Source organism: Cyprinodon variegatus, unplaced genomic scaffold, assembly GCF_000732505.1.
Source record: "Cyprinodon variegatus isolate N-32 unplaced genomic scaffold, C_variegatus-1.0 Scaffold420, whole genome shotgun sequence".
NCBI lineage: Eukaryota > Metazoa > Chordata > Actinopteri > Cyprinodontiformes > Cyprinodontidae > Cyprinodon > Cyprinodon variegatus.
The window spans coordinates 401,642-421,673 of NW_015150873.1; the positions used below are offsets into that span (position 1 = coordinate 401,642).

Below are 20,032 nucleotides of genomic sequence, written 5' to 3' on the forward strand. Positions count from 1 at the left end.
GTGTGTGTGTGTGTGTGTGTGTGTGTGTGTGTGTGTGTGTGTGTGTGTGAGAGAGGGGGGGGGGGGGAGAGTGAGAGAATTTAATTATTATCTCGAGGTAAACTTTCCATTTGAAGATTTTATTCAACATGGGGTGCTAACATGGCAATACATCTCTACAATTCCAGTACAATATCCATTTACAAAGAGGTAACAACTAGTTTCTGATAGCAGGTGAATTTTGGCGACAGCAAGGAGAAAATATACTTCGTAGGTTAATAATCCAAGTATAGAAAGACAATTTGTATTTAAAAACAATTATCTAAACAGACTGAAAAAAAAGGTTTCCTTTACACTCACAAAGGAATTTGCTAACTTGGTTAAATTTCAAGATATAAACCCAATAGATTAAAATAAGCAGATTAATTGTCTCAGATTTTAAAACTTCTTTCATTAGAATTGAAAAAGACTGTATCACGTCTAACCCCTACAGCAGCAGGTGCACCTGATATACACCTCAAATCAACCATTCTTGGTTTAAATCTTCCAAAAGTCTTTCAGAAATGTCTTTAGAACCTGGATCTTAAGCCAGGAGTCAAAAACCAATATGCTCATCTTCTCTGAAATCAAAACACATGCTGCTGCAGATCAAGAGGTTTTAAACTCGGTCTTAGTAGCATTTAAACATGCAATCAGGCTTACTTCTAAAATCTGAGATTATGCAAAAGAAAAAGTGCAGGCTTTATTAGAAGATGCAGAAAAATTAGGTGTTAGTCAGACCATGAAGAGCTTTATATCCACCAACGACTTTATTTAAAATATAACCAACAACGGCACAGCTGGGAAACTCTAGCATGCCAGTCACATGGCTATGTCCCTTATTATTTCAGCATCCTTCCTGCTCATCTCCTCCTCCAAGAACTTTCTTCTTCTCCTCTTCTCCAGCTGCTTCTTCTTTCTCCTTTCCGTCTTCTGTCTCTTGTCCCCCATCCAGTTCTTCCTGGTCCATGTCAAGTTCTTCAAAGGAGGAGCCACTGTCCACAGAGTCATTTGAACCTCTGTCACTGTGCTCCATTGGCCTACCATCTTCATTTGGGTCCATTATGTCTCTCAGGGGCAGAGAGGAGGCCAGAGATGCGGCCATGGATGCTGCCAAGGATGTCTCTCTGCTGTCCCATGATGCACCACCGCTTACTGAGCTTACATCACTGTGGGAATCTGCACCTGCGACAACAAAAAAATAAATAAATAAATAAAGAGAGAGGAATTAAATTTGATCAATGTTAGAAAGTGAAATAAAGATCTAATTAAAAACTGACACGAGAAGAGGCGATGCAAGCTAATTTCAGTTTTCTTGAACCAGGAAATTTTTTCCAATTTATCAAGTAGATGTGATAAATTAGTCATTGACCTTTGGACAAAGATAAAATGTCAGTATTTATTAGAATAGGACCATGGGTGTCTAATTGCCATGAAATTCTGAACGCATGATTTATTTCTGACCAAACATGCCTGGAAAGGCAATTCTCTTAAAAAAATTAAATGAATGCATACAATAGCATCTGTATTAAAGCAAGAATAAAATAGGTATAGATATTGGTTTTTGAAAAATTAAAACCATTTAGAGGGAGCTGAAGAATAGCTTTTATGTTTCATCATGTTATTGATAAAAACTTCAATTCATTGTTTGGGATTATATGCTATGATTTATATGATGGGTAAACATAAAGCTGAGCTTAACTGCAGAGAAGAAGGACAATAACACAAGGTTTACAGAATATTCATAAACATTGATCTGAGAAGTGTGGAGTGCATCTGTATTTGTTGCCCATTAAACTGCAACTCTTATAAATAAGAAAAAAAAAAAATATATATATATATATTAACCCTAACCCTTTCTCGGGAGCTGAGATTGAATTCTGCCAGAGAGAATAAAACAACTGTAAACCTAACATGACTGACCCTTAAAATCTAGAAGGAAAAATAAATGGAAAGGACTCTAGACTGGGGGGGGGGGGGGGGTTCACATACCAGCAGGACAATTTAAAATTAAAAGCCAAAGATGTAACAGAAGTGGTTTGAAACAATATATATTAATGCCCTGAAACTTGATGTTCACAGACAGATACTCCAGGTAACATATGAATAAGCTTGAGGAGTTATGTAACAAAGAGATCACAAATATTTAAGTCCTTATGTGTGCAAAACTGGTCGAAGACTACAAGAATATGGACAGAAACAAGAACCTAGGAAAAAAAGCATGCCACACTTAAAACTGTAATATAAGACATTATGAAGCCATTTAAGGGGTATTAACATTTTTTGCAAGACACTTTAGTAGAAGAATGCATTTAATAAGTTAAGTACAGAGAAAACAGATGAGCACACTTAGTCAAAAAGATGTTCTTTAAAAAGTCCCAGAGGACTCATTAATGAGATTTTTTTCACCTCAATCATTATTGCACGTTTCATTTTCTACGGGTGACTGCAGCTATGCTTGTCTACAGAACACTGCTTATCTGTAACCACAGAGAGCAGCCATTTGCTTAATAGATCGAAATTTCCTCTCCAGCATGATCAGTTTACTAATGCTTTCCATCTCAACCTAAATTTTTCTGGCCTTTGATCTAAACATCACAGCGAGCCCATCATTATTCATAACCCTTAACGAAAGGTCCCTTTTCATCTAAGTGATTAGTCCAGATTGTTATTGTAGAAATGCACAGCTGGAAAACTGCAAAAGAGTTGACAGAATAGAAAATGAACTGGAAGTTCAAAATAAACGGTGTCCAACAAATTCATGGCCTGGAGAGATGCAAGCAGAGTTAAACTGACAAATAAGAGAGCAAACAGGAAGTCTTTCTAAAATTGCAAATGAAAGTAGAGTAGGTGTCAACTCCGGAAAATGTAAGGAGCACATCATAACTGCCACCTACACAACAAATATCTCAGAGTGATCACACCTCCAATGGTCTCAGAGTAGAGAGAGAGGAGTGGAAGAAAGGGGAGTAAAGAAAAGCAAAACAAAAAACATGTTTCCGTCACATTCATTAGCAGCTGTTTAAGCTAAGATAAATATAAGTGTTCCTTATCATCCTGTCTTTTCAATTGTACTTAGATGCATCAATATATTGTGATGTCAACCATGCTGTTCTGTGACTTGACATTGAATGCGTTTGACGGGTAAATCCTAACTCGACTTTGCTCTCCTGTCGGACACCAGGCTCATCCTTCACCTGCTTTTACACTTTAATAACCATCAGGCAAAGGTTTGCACTGAATATCATTGAAATGCATCATAGAGTCAGAAATACAATAAAGACGGAGTCTCAAAGATGCTTCTTAAGGTCAGCATTTTTTTTTTTTTTTTGTCTTAATCTCCACCAATCCAATTATCACGTTCAGCAGATGTGATCCTTCCTGCAGAGCACATGTTAACTTTATTTAGGTTATTTTTAATATCTGCTGATTAGGTTGCAAGTTCAAACAAATCCTGTAGGAGGAGGTCTAAGAACAAGCAGTATAGTGGGAATATGATTTTTGTTGGTTATTTTGGTTTTAACAGTATGTGGATGTGTTATATTGTGATGTGGCTTACTAGTTCCATTGAGACTCATTGTAGAATATAAGTCACTTTAAAATCTAAGGATTTTTAGGTATTTTAATTGGTCTTTTGAGGCTAATTTCTTTAGGACACCAGCTCGGCAAATTGGACAACTTCAGTACCTTTAAAAACAGCGTGCACAACCTAGAAGTAGTACAGTGGTAGAAGGCTGCGGAAGTCTTTTGGAAAACATTTGCTTAAATTAGTTGCTAAATTGGGCCCGATGGGATTATTAGCAGTGAATCAAGGTCCTGTTCTTCAAACTGCTGAAACAGAGAAGAGGAGATTTTAAGGAGGCAATTAGGCACTGAAACAGCTGAGACATGGTGAGAGTTTGGAGAATCAGAGTTTGAGTGGATGTTGAAATAAGTACAAGATGAAATGGATAAACAGAAATTAAGAGTTCCTAAATTAGATGGGACATGTTGTTTATGAACAGCAAGGGGGAGAAGGGGCTGTTAGTGATTCTCATAGAGGGGTTTTCTGTGTTAAGCAGCATTTGTTTGCATCTGCTAATGTGTATGAAGGGTTATATCTTGAAACATGGCTGTAAATGTTTTTTTTTTTTTTTTTTTTTTAAGATAGGGGTTGGTTACCATGAGCAAATTATGCCAAAATTCTAAATTGTCATGGTTTTAAAAACATTTTCTGTCATATATTTTCCATGGTTTAAAATTCTTTAAATCAAGAATCTGTATCATCATCATCATCATCATCAGAGTGAAGGCTCACATTAATTTTGCACTTTGAAGGTCGTCAGAGAGAAACATGTCATTCAGACACACTTTACCCAAAGTACTTAGAGGGTGGAACAAAAAGTCTTGAAAAATGCAAAAGATGGACATATCAGTAGCTGAACATGACAAAAAAAAACATCCAGTTACTGGTTGTTCATCTGCACCACTGTTTTTTTTTGTCACACTTACATTTTTTAAAGTTGATTTATTTATGATGACAGCATGAGGCAATATCTACATCTTACAGCAATATGCAGGTATGTCCTACAAATACAGAACCTGAATATTAGTAATAAAAACTTGCTTCAGATTTTCACCTTCTCGTTAACTTACGGCTTCCACTCACCTGTTTTTCTATGTGCCAAAGGCCTCAGACACAACTTCACTCTTTGCCAGCTTGATTGTGCCCCTAATTATTCTTCCTCTGTGGAAAGCGTGGGATTTAATGTTGATTTCTGTTGCTGCCTTGAAATAACTTTCCTGATTGGATGTAGAAATAATGTTTCCTGTATCGTTTGCCTTAAGGTTTGCTGATCAAATGCCTCATGTAACATTGTGCTTCACCATGTATCAGTTAAAACTATCCTGCGTTTGTCATAGGTTTGCTCATACTGGCTTTCAATTCAGGGTAGGTTGTGCAACCCTGCAGTTGGCATCCAGTCTGTAGAGGCATTTAGTGTAAATTTCAAACTGAATGAGAGACTCATTACAGATGCATCAAAATAAAAAAATCACAAGAACAATCTCAGGGACTGAATCTCTGTCAAAAATATGAGTTGTCTTTAAAGAACACTTCTATAAACTGTTTTCAGCGAGTTTAATAACTCAAACCATAAAATGTCATTTAAAGCAACGTGTTGTTGGGTGCCATATTTATTGGTTCAATTATGAGAGCCCACGCAGCTTACATGAGACAGACTAAACTCTGTCTATGTGACATCAATGTGAGCTTTCAAAAACCTAGAAGGTCTTGTAGAATCATCTGAACGACAGCAGCGGCTTGAACATCATGCTGCATTTTAAATCTTATTTTTAACTAATGTAAAGAGCTTAAGCTAAATCCTTCATCACCTAACCTAGGCTTGAACGGATGATCTTTTTTAAAAGATTTACAGAAAGCATTAAAACGGCTGCCTCTCAATCAATAGTGTAGATGCTGAATAAGACATTTCATCCAATCTGGATTCAATTGGTGGGAAGCTGCAAAAAACAAAAACTTATGTTTCTCATCTTAGTTGATAAAGCCATGATTTTAACACGACCACATTTATTACCTACAGCTGCTGGGCAATGTTGAACTGATTGATTTTGTTATTGCTGCATTGCAGATATATGCTAGGCTGTTTTGTACTAATTGCAATTTCACATTTAACCTGTATTTTTTTCAATAAAATTACTACAGTTGAGAAATTATTATTATTTATTTTTTTTTTTTGCAATATTAACGACTGACTGAAAACTTGTTAAATAAACCCCATAGTTCAGCTTTAAAACCTAAAGGAACCATCATCAAGCAGCAAAACAGCCACTGCATTGATCCCGGATCATGTAAACATGCTGTTTTTTTTTTTTTTCTGGAAGTGTTTAGGTTTTCCTTCTGGACACAGCAGAACTCAGAAGCAGTCTATAATGTGGACAGTGGATAGCAGAAGGCTTTCCCAGGTGGTGAAGTGAGATTTCCACAGCTGGCTTGTCAGGCTGAGCTTAGCTTCACTGATTGATCTGCCTTCCATTAAGTACTGTAAGCTCAGTTGTGTCTGAGGCAACAAAATTCACAGAAATAAAACCAGCATACTGAGGCTCTCTAACACAGTATCCTGACTTCTTAACTGATTACACTTTAAGTTGAAAACAAAAAAAGTATAAATTAAGCACCATTGTAACCAGTAGTCTAATCTGATATTGATACTTTTCTCAGTATAAGCAGGAGCAAAGTGTGGTTGGGATAAATACATTAGCATCTTAATATCATATACATATACATCTTAGGAAGCTTGGAGGGCACTCTAATGTCCTGGCTGTATTGACTTTGGACCTGATAAAATGCAGTGGAGAGACACCAGCAAGGCACCCCAATTCACCTTAGCCCCTTTGTGTAGTGGTGGCACGGCCTGAATTTTTGCACCACATTAGCAGGAGATATGTAACTTCGTGGACAGCTACTGGTGAGGGTACATAAATGCAAATTTCTACAGACATCTTATGATTTGGCCCCTTAATATCACTATGGGAAGCAGACAGAAATTATTGCCACTTGGATGACATTAAGAGGCTTTGAAAATGTTGGAAACAGATGTGTTTTTCACTTTTACATGTGTGGTCTTGTAAGCTTGTTGTAAACACCTCCCCAAGGTGGGACAGTATATCAGGTATGGGGAGAAAAGCTTAGAAGTTGTATCTGCTTGTGTAGTTTCTGCGCCACACATACGTGCAGCAAACATAGCTGCAACATTGTTTCCCTTCTTTATCCTCAAGACTTATCTTAAATTTCTAAAACAACATTCGGTATGTTACCTCTAGTTCAAGAGTTACAGTTATAGCCTCTGCCTTGCAAAAATCTAAATAAATATATATCAATTCTGCCATATTGTTGTTTAGGCCAGGTGGTAGCCATAACATAACATTTTTGTATATTACATTTTTTGTCCTAAATATATTGTCTTAGTTACAAAATTTAGGACCTTTATTAGCTATACAACTGTCAAAAATAAAAACAAAAAACACTTAAAATAAATGGTATATTCTCTATATTGAATGTACTTCAGGTTATAAACCAAAGCATTAAAATTTATTCCAGTTTTTAGTAACATTCTTATTGATTGAAAACTCCTGTATTGTAATAGTCACTTTAGAAAATTAGAAAAATAAAAACTTTACATGTTATGGTATGTTTCTGCACATGTAAAAACCTGCAACCTTTTATCACACAAAAATACATCAAAGCAACTAAATCCTAAATTATTGAAAAGCAACTCTTACATTACAGTCATTTTAAATACTCCTACAGAAGGTTCTTTAAAGTTGTAAGCATTTTAATGAAATATATTATTAGTGAGGTTAGTGAGGAAAACATTATGGCCTTATCTCATCACAAAGTTATTTTCAGGATTCTTTTCTCACTTAGAATTCATAATAACAATAGAAGTATATTACTTTCATAAACTAGCTATGATTTCAGAAATCCACTAGTGGAAGTGAACCTAATTTAAAGGGCAATGAAATTCAACCTGTAAAACATACTTAAAACAATTATGATTTTACCACAATGAAAACATAAACTAAACGTTTAAAGCTTGTGTTACCAAACAGTGGGCCAGTTTATCAGCAGAAATCTAAGAACAAAAAGTGACAAACTGATGTCACATTGAGCTATGGAAGGACAGGAAGAGCATTAGTAAAAAAAAATTCTAGATTTTCTAAAGACTCTATTCCAAAAACCAAAAATTGGACTGATAGATTTTATTGATTAATTGCCCAGCCATAGAATGTTAGCTTTTTTTTGTAGTCCATGGCAAGTAAGAAACAGGACAAGGAGAGATTTTCTGTTGTATTGTACTGGATGGGAATATGTACAGAACCAAAATGTTTTCCATTTCAGGTAATTATGATAAGCCTGGTTGTATTCCCATTTTCTGCTGGATTGATTTTGGCTCTCCTTCTTTTTTGGTTGCCCGTGGTTTGGTTTCATGCAGCTTAATTGTAAAGCCTATAGACGAAAAAGAAAAATCCTGAACCATATTGCTCCACCATCAGGACAAAGACAGACAAAGGAGTGAAAGACAGGGTTGAAACAATCTCCGTGGTCCCTTCCAGGAATCCATAAGCATCACTCTGTGCCACTGGAGCTCTCAGCCTGACAAATCTCCCTGGACCTGAGAAGGTTACCTCTTGTTGAAGAGGGTCTCCAGGTGAAACACAAGGAAAATCTGGCATCTAAAGCAGGAATACAAAATTCTTAAAAATAAGGTTTAAGAGCTTCAAACCTTTCAGCTGATATAAGATCTATATTGTTTAGTCTGTATTTAGGCAGGGCATTTTATACCAAGGGAAATAAACAGTCTCTGACTTGATAAAAAGGTAATAAATAGCAAAATTAGCTGCAAAGCAGAACCCAAGTAGTGTTACCTTGTTTGAGCCCAGAAGTGTGAATGCAGCTAATGTGTGAAATGTTGTTTCTCGACTAGTGAATAAGAGCTTGTAAAAACATAAAAGCAGCAAAACAACCTCCAGGCTTCATAATGACCAGAGGAAAAATAAAATAAAAAGCTTTATAAGGGATCTCACAGCTTTGCTGCTGTGAGAACTTAACTTAAACAGTGTGGAAGAAAAAAAAACCCCACACACAATGATATTGTCAGTTTAATACAGAGACTGTGACATGATTTTTTTTTTCAACTTTCAGTTTTTTGGGTTTTGTTTTTTTCTTTTTCAGGTTTTTCCCCCAAAAATTCAGCTGTCTGATGGTGGTGGGGAAGAAGCTGTTTTGGAATCTGCTGGACCTGCTGGAAGGTAGAAAAAAAAATAGAAACACAGACAGAAATGATGTGTAAAATAAAGAAGCATCATCCATCGGCAAAGGTGAGAGGGAAGCTGAAAGTTGTTCTTGTGGGAAACAGAACTTGCAAAAAGTTGCTTACATGATTTTTACTGACGAAGTAAAAATGTAACTAGTTATGACCCACCTCAGCTTATCAGTTCAATAAAGATGATGTTTTAAATAAAAGCTAATCAGTCATGTTATAATTGTTAGCCATAAAATGGTGGCCAAATACCTTAAATCCTTAAAATTAGGTTTTTATACCTGTTATACAGAGAGAATGCTCCCTGTCTGTCCTTTCTAATATTAAATCCAAATCTTGTTCTTTGGTGTGGTGTCATTATAGAACATGTTTGTTTCCATTTAAATGAAATAAGAACTACTACTACTCTAGCAGAGACAGTGTGTTAAGCAGCAACTGAAAAACTTTGAGGAAATAAAGTCTTGCATTCACCTTGCAACTTCCTCTACCTTCAGAGAGAATGCTCAACTAAAACATTTTGGAAATAAAAAAAATGTTTTGGGACATATATTCTGTTTTTATTTCTTTTTTTCTATCCATTATCAAATTCATGTAAAGCACTTTGAAATGTCCATGTCATTGCGTTGTTCTAGAATTACTGAACATCAACTCATATGATGTACAATTAAAATGTTGAACAAATTCTATACTATTAAATAACAAATAGAGATGAAATGTGGTTTTAGTGCACCTTTCTGTGTGAAAAGAGCAAAGTAGTGAGTTTATTTTCTCCACCCTGTATATTTACTTGAAATTTAAACTCTGTTGGAATCTGATTAACCTATTGGGGTATTAAACAGAAAGCTTTATGAATTAATTGAATCCAATTATAAAATTACTAAACTGAATCATTTTCAGAAATAAAATTATATTTTCTCAGTTTTAAACCAGCAAAAAACCTGCAGGCTTTCACTTTACTATATTTCATCACGTCCATAAAGGTGGATCCAAACTCCAACCCTGGTCATTCCTATTAATGACGTATTCAAACTCTTTGATTCTTTCAGTCTTCCTTTACACAGTGTCTTGTTTTGTTTCACTTTCCAGAAAAACTGAATTATTTCACTTAAATCCCCAGGACTCTAGATTGACTGTAATTCCAGTTCCTGGTCTGAGGAACAAGAAAAACAAACCTTGCTCTCCTGATTCATAAACTTAGCACCTGTCTTCGACAGGCATCAATATCAAACATGTTGTGCTAAGCTAAGCTCTTTGCTTTCCTTATTCCTTTTCCAGACACACAGAGGTGTGCTGTTATGAGATCTTCAAGTGAACACAGGCGACACACAAGGGGGAGCTGCAGCCAGTCACACAGAGACTCACTGCTTTAGGAATATTCCTGAAAAACCCTCAGAAGTTTCTTCAGAAACATCATGTGTGCTGTTGATCAAACATACAGCATGGCCAGTAACACCATTTTGCAAGCTGTAGGAGTGACAGTAGAGGCTTTGATTTTTAAAAACACTGGCTGTATATAATGCAGGTGCAGCTGTGTCTGGCTAACACTCTGACGAGATAAAAAAGTAGGTAATATGAGCAGCTTCATGTTTTGTTTTTTGAGATTTCACAAAAGCAGATTTCACATAAGCAAGAAGTGTTTGAAATGTTAGAAAATGATTTAATGGTAATACTGATAGATACTGTGATGAGGATATCAGCTGTAAGAAATCCATACTCCTCCCTTTCTCCAACTAAAGAAAATACCTCCACCTTTTTCTTGGACCTTAGTGCCTTCAGCATTGTAGCCTTTGCAGCTGTAGACATCTACTACAGGGAGAAACAACCCTAGCATGCTAATGGTTAATTCCTAACATATAAGATATTAATATTACTATTGGTCTTAAAGTAGTTATTTGGTATCTAAGTATAGCACAAACTGATACCGTTAGTGATCAACACTTGTCACCCAGTGAGGCAGTCGATGCACCGAGAGGGAAAAGTTGGCCCAACAACTAAAGCAGCATTTGATCATTGGAAAATACGAAATGGCCCATTTAGATCCACTGGTAAGATCTCTGGAATTTTGTTAAAAACAGATTGCTTCTTTTGTTGTGTTCATTGTTTTGCTTGTGGTGAAAACTCCTAACACTTAATTTTAAAATGACTTCTACTTGGGTTATTAGTAATGCAACCAGATACGTTTGCTTTTACGCAGTTTGTGTGGATATTTTGTTGATGAATCAGCACTAAGGAATTAACAACTACTGCTGTGCATTGTGAATGCTTTGTGCAGAGATGTAAACTGATTCAGACATTTGAGGGATATTTACAAACATGTAGTGAGTTTCCAGCTAATATTTAGGACAGGTTTTAGGCATAACTTTAGGAACAGCACTGTGCAGATGAAATGCAAACTTGTTTTGGGGTAAGAGATTCAAGCCCCTGGGCTACAAACATCCACTGGCTCAAAGATTATATTAACATGCATGGGCTCAGCGGTTTAAAAACAGCTCATGTGTAGTGTAATAGTAATAGTGTCTTACATTAATACTGCATTGTGTTAGATTTTTACTTGTAAAAATGTTTTACACAAATTTGTAAAAGAATATTGACAAGACGTATTAAACCTGTGAACGTGAAGGGATATTTTTTTCTTCAAATCAAATGAGTCAAGGATGTAAAATATCTCTTAGCAGAATATCACTGCACTTGATTGTTTATAATAGTCCAAGAGGCTAATATGTGTTGTAAAGACTCACCGGAAAAACAACAGGGAAACTAAACAAAAGTCTAAGATATAGGTACATGTAGTTATGAAAGAATGCAGTTGATTTCGTTGATTTATATCAAGGAATGAAAAAAGTCATGACAAATACTTTTTTTGCTGTATGAAATTATAAAATTAAAAAAATATTTATTTAGTTATTTATTTCAATTTTACCTTTAATATTCTGGTTTGTAGAACAGTTCAAATAAAAGATATATATATATATAATTATATCAAAATAATTGATCAATTTTTAAATTCATATAGTTTTTTATAGGTTTGTTACATTTAATGGCTCACTCACTAACATTTCAAGCCATTGTTTGGCCAGTGATATTATATTATGTTTCCAGCTAATTTATTTATATCTTTATATATTTTTAAAATGGAAGGATTGGTTCTCCATAGGAAGGTAAATATTCATACCCTTTATCTTTATTCAAATTTTTGCATTGAAAAACCTTAATGTATTTTTTACAGTTGAATGAGAAACAACAACAACAGGTTTTACACAATTGTAAATTTGATAGCAATAGACCAATTTCTTTCTTCTTTATTTTACTGAAAACAATTCTGAAAAGTGTGAAAAGGATTTCACTACATTTCTGTAAGTCAACATAAATTCACGTTCTGAAGTAGTTAATGCTGCAGGAATGTTTTGCTATGTCGCTACAAGAACTGTGCAAATAACTAATACCTCAATAGAATGTATTCTTAAAAGTGCATTATTAAAAGGAATCAATAAAAAAAATCTATAAAAACTCACCGATAAACATTTATCCAAACAACTTTTTTCTTGTTAGTTTTTTACTCTTTTATTCTTATCTTTTTCTTTTTACTATCTGGTCTTTCTTAGCTGTGACTAGGATGTGTTGGTGTGTGTCAGTGAGCAGCTGGAGAACTGAATATCCCTTCAGGAGGATTCATAGATGTCAACAATATAGTCGGTTTTTGTTTTTTCATTATTATTTTCTTTTGTATCTAATGCCAGATATCTTCCAATCAGTGCAAAACAGTCTTTTCTGCCCCAGCTGAGGATAGGAAACTCCACAGCATGATGCTCTTATAACCTTATTCCATAATGCAGGTCAGCATTCAGGCTAAAATCAAAACATCCGGGAAGTCTGTGTGTTTGTCACAGTAAATGCATATGTTTCAGTCTAATCTTTGTTTTGTTTGTGTAAGTTTAATATATCTAAGCTGCGAGACTGATACGTAAATAATTTAAATGAAGACAATAAATTCGTCTTGTAACCATTCCATTCAAGCAAGGTGTTTGGAGTCCATGATGATGTGAGCTTTGGATATTGCTGGGATTCTTTGCTGCTTCCCTAATTGAAGCTCCTTAAGCTTTAAACTCTTTATATGATAAATTGAGTTTATATTTAGTGTAAAACCAGTAACCTAAACTGTTAAAAAGATTCCACTGTCCATCTCGGTGACCTGCCTGCTGGCCACATGTTCTTCATCATGCTCTTTGTTCTCTGTTGTTCCCTAACATCCTTCCAAGTCCTTCGTCCTTCAATTCAATGGAACAGAAGGCAAATCGTCTGCATTTGTCTTTAGAATGCACTTTACTGTAAGTCATCTCAGTTGCTATCTCACTGATGTCACTTTATTTTTGTAAAGTGATATCTCTGACTCTTTCTGTGCACCTCTTTTCACTTTTTTCCTATATTATTTTCTTTCTTTTGTAAACTGTCCATTAGAAGAATCAACATTGCATAATATAAAGTTTCACATGAAGGTGATGGTAGCAGAGAGGATGCTGAGACACACAGCTGTAATGACCGAGCAATTATAGACTTATGTCAGCTGTTTTCAGTGATCAGGGACTGAGGTTGAGTCGTCAGACAAAATAAAAGTTGGCACATTTATTTTCTCTTTTTGCTTCTTAAGAAAGGCAGAAATCTGTTGTATACTGATCTGTTATACAAGAATACATTACAAGCCTAGTTTTTTACTTGAGGCTATACGTTTTTTTATTCCCCAATACAACGACTGATAGATCCTGAAAAGATTTGACAGTTTACCTGTAATGTCAGTTCCTCTGTCCTCATCTGAATCCTCGTCTTTATTGGTTGTAGTGAGCTCCTCTATCATTTCAGGCACAAAGAAGTCCCAGTTACGAGACAATGGAACCATGTAGTGGATGACATCTGAGTGGTAGATCGTAAGAAATGGGAAGGCAGTTGATAGATTCATCTCCTAAACAGAGAAAAATGAAAACAAGAGATGAAATGTATGTTATTAAAGTATCATAATTTTCCTATTTTTGTAACAAAACCATAAGGAAAAAAATATCACTGATTTTTAGGAGGGATTTGTTAAGTTTTGCACAAGTAGTACTGTCTGATTTAAATAGGGACAATATTCAGTATCATTTCTAAGAAGCCTTGAGGTGTAGGAATGACTGACAGAGCAATGATCATTAGCATGCTTCAAGATTGAAAACGGAGGCAGAAATACAGCCAAGGAGACAGCATCCTTTTTTTATTTCAGTATTCTTTGTTGTATCAAGACATCCTTACCAGATCTGTGTAAATCGAAACACAAAAACTGTATGGGAAATATAAGCCAACCATCAAATGTTCCATGAGAAGGAAGATGGTAAAAATGAAACATACTACTAGTTGCAATTTCATTCATTGACCATCTAGAAGTTCAGGAATGTTTAAAAACAAGAAGAGATTAGAGTTTTCTGGACGGGAACACTAATAAAGTAAAACAGTAAAAAGATTGTCAAAGAAAGATCAACCAAATAAGATGTGAAAGATGTAAAAAGTTACTGCCAATCACAGGAAGTTTCTAAGGATGATGTCACATGATTTAAGGTTTTCTACAGTGAAAATATTTGGAAAATAATTCTGCATGGATGGCTTCAGAATTGAGTTGAATTCAACAACTGAATTGATTAGAATTCAACCATTTATCCAGTTCAGGTGTTGAGGCAGGAAAACACCTAAAAAACCTGCAAAACAAAAGTTTGTTTAAATGAGTTATGTTTTCCTAATTCTTACAGTCTTTATTTAACCTTCCTCTGATAAGAAATTTACCTGATGAATAATAAACAGGCAAAACCTTCTCAAATACAGTTTTAAAGGTCAATCTGAAATTCATATCTCATAAATGTAACCTAACATGTTCTCCATTATGATAAAAGAATACATTAGGAAAACATTTTTACTATTTATTTCTATTTCTTGCACTGCTAAATGTCTAACTACATTTAAATGGATATGTGTTCATGTTATGTTACTTTATTTAAGAATTAGGCTTCTTAAATATTTCTGGGCTTCTGAGACAAATGTGTTTATTCACTGCAGTTCTGATAAAAAAAAAAAGCTAAGCACATCCACATAGCTCATTTAGCTATGGGTCAAGGTGGTCTTGGTGAATTGATTGTTTTTAATCTACTCTTTGCACAAATTGTGTAGAACACAATATGAATCATCAGACTACTGCTGCAGGCTCAGAGTCTGCAGAATCAAATCAGTACTTGGTAAGATAATGAGCAGGAGCCTCAGGAAAAAGCTGTCTCACAAAGCTGTCTACTGCCAGCAGACACACACGCATGAAGAATGAACAATTACTTCATTCACACCTTAGACCTAAACTTAACCCCCATCTCAAGAAAAATATTTCTTCTTATAGGGACCAGTCATTGGTCCGTATAGGTACCTGTACCTATACCCAATGTAGGATATTCCAAGGCAATAAATACATGGCCAGACACACATTTCTACTTCTACCCATATTATGACTCTGTATTAACTGGCTATCATTACTATTTGTTAATGGCAATATTACTTTATCAAAATAAGAACTTATTCTTATAAATACAATCTCTAATACAAGTTTAATCTCTGTACAAGTAATACGCTGGGTAAAATAAGTATTGACCACACCTACATTTTTCTTGCTACATATAATTCTAGAGGTGGTATTGAAATGACATTTTCAACAGATGTCAGAAGCATGCAATCCACACATACAAAGAAATCAAAGCATAGATGTCCAGAAATTAAGTTATGTGTAATATAGTGAAATGGTGCAGGAAAAAGTATCAAACTCACTTACTGAAATTTATTTAATACTTTGTAAAACAATGACAGCTTCAAGACGCCTCCCATATGCAGAAATGAGTCACACGCATTGCTCAGGTGTGATTTTGGCCCATTCTTCCACACAGACAGTCTTAAAACCTTGGAAGGTTTCGTGGGCCATTACTTGTTTTCTTTGAAACAATTGTACACTACCTGCCAATTCCAGGTCTTTGTGAAGCTCTCCACAAATGGTCTTTGGTTCTTGGACCACTCTTCTGATAATTCTTTTCACTTCTCTCTCAAAAATTTTTCAAGGAGCACCGGTTAATGGTAAGTTTACGGTGAAATTATGTTCCTTCCCATTCCGGATTATGGTCCCAACAGTGCCTAGTTTAGAAATACATCTGTAACCACCATCATTTTGCAACAATAAGGTTGCGAAGGGTTTGAGAAAGCTCTTTACTTTTACCCATTATGAGATGTTTTTTGTGTGATACTAGAGACACCTTTTTCTAGGCCATAATTTGGGTTTGAACCAACTGATATGAACTTGCACTGACAAGGGGCAGTTCTGCTTTCTATCTACTGACAGATTTCGGCCAGTGTCTTGGCTTTCCATGCCTTTTTGCAGCTCCCTTTCTTCACATGTTCAATACGTTTTCCCTGCGCCATTCCACATGATCAAACATAACTTAATTTCTGGACATCTATAGATTTTTTTTAATGTGTGGATTACATGGATTGTTAAACCTGGTGAAAATGTCATGTCAATAGCACCTCTAGAACTATATTTACTGAGAAAAATGGTAGTGGCGTGTTCAATACTTATTTTACCCTCTGTATCTTCAACATTTATAAACCTTCGTAGCAGCACAACCTGTACATTTTCTATTTATTAATCTTACTGACGATCACAGATCATTGTTAATATCTGATACAGAAGCTCAACTCTCCTCTTTTAACAAAAATCCTGAAACCACATATGTCCTTTAAAGAATTACATGCCCCTCTACTTTATGCTTGAGTAGTAGAGCTCAAGACAGGACAAACTGAAAGGACTACGGAGTGTAAAGTGAAGATGGTTGACATGAGGCAGCCTCTTTCAATAAAAAAAGTAAGGCAAGGTGACTGTATTATATAGACTCTAAAGTAGGAGAACATGGGATGCTCGGAGTAGTTGTTCTTGTCTGTACATCAAAATATAAATTATTAATTTCATGGCCACATAATATTCATGATATTCTGATGTTTTTTGGCCTTCTACAAAAGCTAAGTAGGAAAAAAATCATTACTGTAGAAACATTGTAAAGCCGTAATAATCATGTTCAGCCGTTTTGAAGTGCTGAAACATACACAAATCTTGCCTTAGTATGTGTGCAGCTAACTAACCATATAAGACCAGATGAATGAAACAGACTAAACTAAAAATCATTTATAAGAGAACCAGAAGAAAAATTGAGGCCTCATCTAGATTTGAACGTATCAAAGTTTCTTCAACATATAATAAACTTTAATTTTGGTCTTCGGAAGCAAATTTCTGAAATTGCAGCAGGGAGTTGCGTCTCATAAAGAGAGAGATACAACAGTGCATCCTGCAGTTCGACTGCAGTTCCAATGCATATCACATTAATAAAGCCTATCTAGCCCAGTAGGACCTTGTTGTTTGGTAATGTATGCAAAACCTGCCTTAATATTAAATAGAAGCTGTGAGCTATATGCAGATAGAATGTAATAACACCCTTTTACTATATAATTTCTAACAAAATAAATCTTCAGCAGCCATGTTGGTTATGTGATGTTCTCAAAATTTTTATCGTTACTTAATCCTTTTTGTTTTGTGATGCAGTTGCCATCAAAAAGAAATATTGTTGCATAATCAGCCGTATACATGTAGGCTACATTCTATTACAAAATCTCTCAATGTTGGATTGAACTTGGATTAGGTGCATTTTACCAATGTGTTTGGTAATGTGAGAGGTTTGTTTGTCTCATTACTTAGACTGCCAAAGTCATCAGTGGTCAAATGCAAACTGTCGCTGACGAAGTTCATTTGCACAAACATCTGTGCATACAGAAATAGCATTTCTGTATCTCAGTCAGCCAGTTTTAAGAAAATATCTACAGTACAGCTTGAATTTCTGGTTCAATAATGATACTTTCTGCAAACATTCTCAGTGGATTTACTCTGAACAATTAGCATCTAAGCAAGCAGTTCTTCAAATGCTTCTTTCCCTTTAAAAATCTAATCCTAATAAGAACCAAAAATACATTGATCCTGCTATCGTTTTGGTGCCTAAATAAGTTCCAAGCTCCAACAATATGAGAATTGGCTTAAAAATCTAAACAAAGACAATTGCTAAATTGATTTAGTTGCTTTATCTTGGATTATTATGTATTATCAAGGATTTGCTCATTAAGCAGTTATGCTGACTGAAGATAGTTTCAAAGTAAAACAAAAAAAAACTTTTTGCAATTTTACTTCATATCAGTTTATTAAAATAAATCCTTTCCTGCAGGTATTTTGGATACAGAATTTATATTTCTTGAGATTATTACAATAGCACCTCCTTTGCATTTACAAAATGTTGCTCTTTGATGTATTTCAAAGCTTTTAGAGATATAAGAAAACTGGGATATTCCTTATGACCCCTTTTTTTTTTAAATAAATAACTGCTCCAAACTAAATGGTAATTTATACATTTTTGGCAGAAACCTTTGGATCAAATATTTGGATTAAGTTTGTCAAAACAACTAATACATTATCTTAAGTGATACTTAACAGATTATTTAAAACGGTGATAGAAAAAAGGAAAGTTGCACCTCCACATTAAAAAAAACAATAACATTGGCACATCAGATTGATATTTCTCCACCAGTTACTTTACTGCTATTTACTATCTGCTAATGCTATGATCTATTACAATTTTAGTATCAATAACATGTGTATAACAGCAGATTATTCAACTATAACATTAGCGTATTTTTGTCTTGAGATCAAGTCTTAGACATCAGGGTTATTTTAAAGGATGTTTTTAGCTACCATAGCCAGACTTTGTGCAAAAGTAACGCAATGTTTGATACAGATTTGCGACATGCAATGATCAGTATTTTTGTTTTCCTTTTTTTTTTTTGGTTACACCTCATATAATCAAGGTAATTTACAAAATATTTCAGTAAAGACCATGGCAAAATATAGATTTGCTACAAGATCTTGAGAAATCACATAAAAGACTAATGGAGAAAAAAATTTTACTCAGTTAAATTGAACACAGAATCCTTACGGGCCCACAATCTTTTAGGGGCCCCATCACTGACACCTTGCAGGCCCCCTACGCAATTGTAGACTAGGACATCTCTTAGTAGATGTTATAGTGCGAAAAATTCCTCTTAAACCCACCTGATGCTGAAGTGGATGACCGCACCGGACCGTATTTATACCGCAACACATGGCAGATTTCAACATGATAGTGAGCAGTTTAAACGTGACACCAATAGCAAAGCAGACGGTGGTACTTTTAATTACTATGTTAATAACTGTGTAGTTCATTAGACGGTCGGCATGAAATACACTTATTTAATATGTTTCAAACCGCAATAAAGATCTTAAAAAATACAATAACTACATCAAGTAGGAAAACCCCCAATTAATTTATCATCCCCCGAACTCCAGTCTTATAAGCTCAGTTTGTCTTTGGTTTAAATGAATATGTATCTCAAAACAAAATGTCAAAACCATAATTTGTAAATTGAAATGATAAAGTGACGCGAAATCCAAAATATAATCAGCCTTCAAAATGGAAATTAAATATTTGAACATGGTTTGATGATTATAAGTTTTCCCTTATAAGTCGTTCTTATGTCTTTTAATTACATAATTAAATATTATCACACCATGTTTCAAAATCTGAATCAGTTTTTATTCTCTAGTTCCGGGGTCTTCAACGTTTTCCGGGCTAAGGACCCCCAAATTGATGGCAAGATGGAGCAGGGACCCCCTAGTTATATATCTTATATGAAATTGTGTTATATCAAACTGGTCCTATAGTCAGTCAATTACAGATGGTGTCATGTAACAAAAGTAATTTCGCCCTGGGATTATCAAAGTATTTCTGATTCTGATTCCTGGTTGATGGGACAGGTGTTGTGAATGAAACGGTGCCCAGCTTGAAAGAGCTCCTTTGTGTCGCTGAATGTCTGCATTGACTGAAAGACATCTTCTGGCTCCATTTATCTGTTTACAACAGTGGGTTGAACTCATGTCAATGTGTATTTAAAGACATTATAATTAGTGGAAAAAATTGCAGGGGGGAATATAAAAAAAAAAAAAAAAGTCTAATCAAAAGAAAATAAAGAAAGAAATGTAGAAGGTTTCATATCATTACTGAGGAAATTAGTGAATA

The 20,032-nt window shown here is 34.9% G+C and overlaps 1 protein-coding gene across 1 annotated transcript in view; it reads right to left on the bottom strand.

The window, feature by feature from the left end:
* Positions 1-113: 113 nt before the first annotated feature.
* The window catches only part of LOC107093330 (testis-expressed sequence 264 protein-like), a 101,128-nt gene continuing 81,209 nt past the window's right edge, over positions 114-20,032 (bottom strand). Inside the window, exons 3-4 of the mRNA XM_015388327.1 lie at positions 13,620-13,794; positions 114-1,203 (exon numbers count right to left, since the gene is read on the bottom strand). Coding sequence (XP_015243813.1) covers positions 866-1,203; positions 13,620-13,794 — 513 coding nt within the window. The 3' untranslated portion in view covers positions 114-865. The remainder of the gene's footprint in view (positions 1,204-13,619; positions 13,795-20,032) is intronic.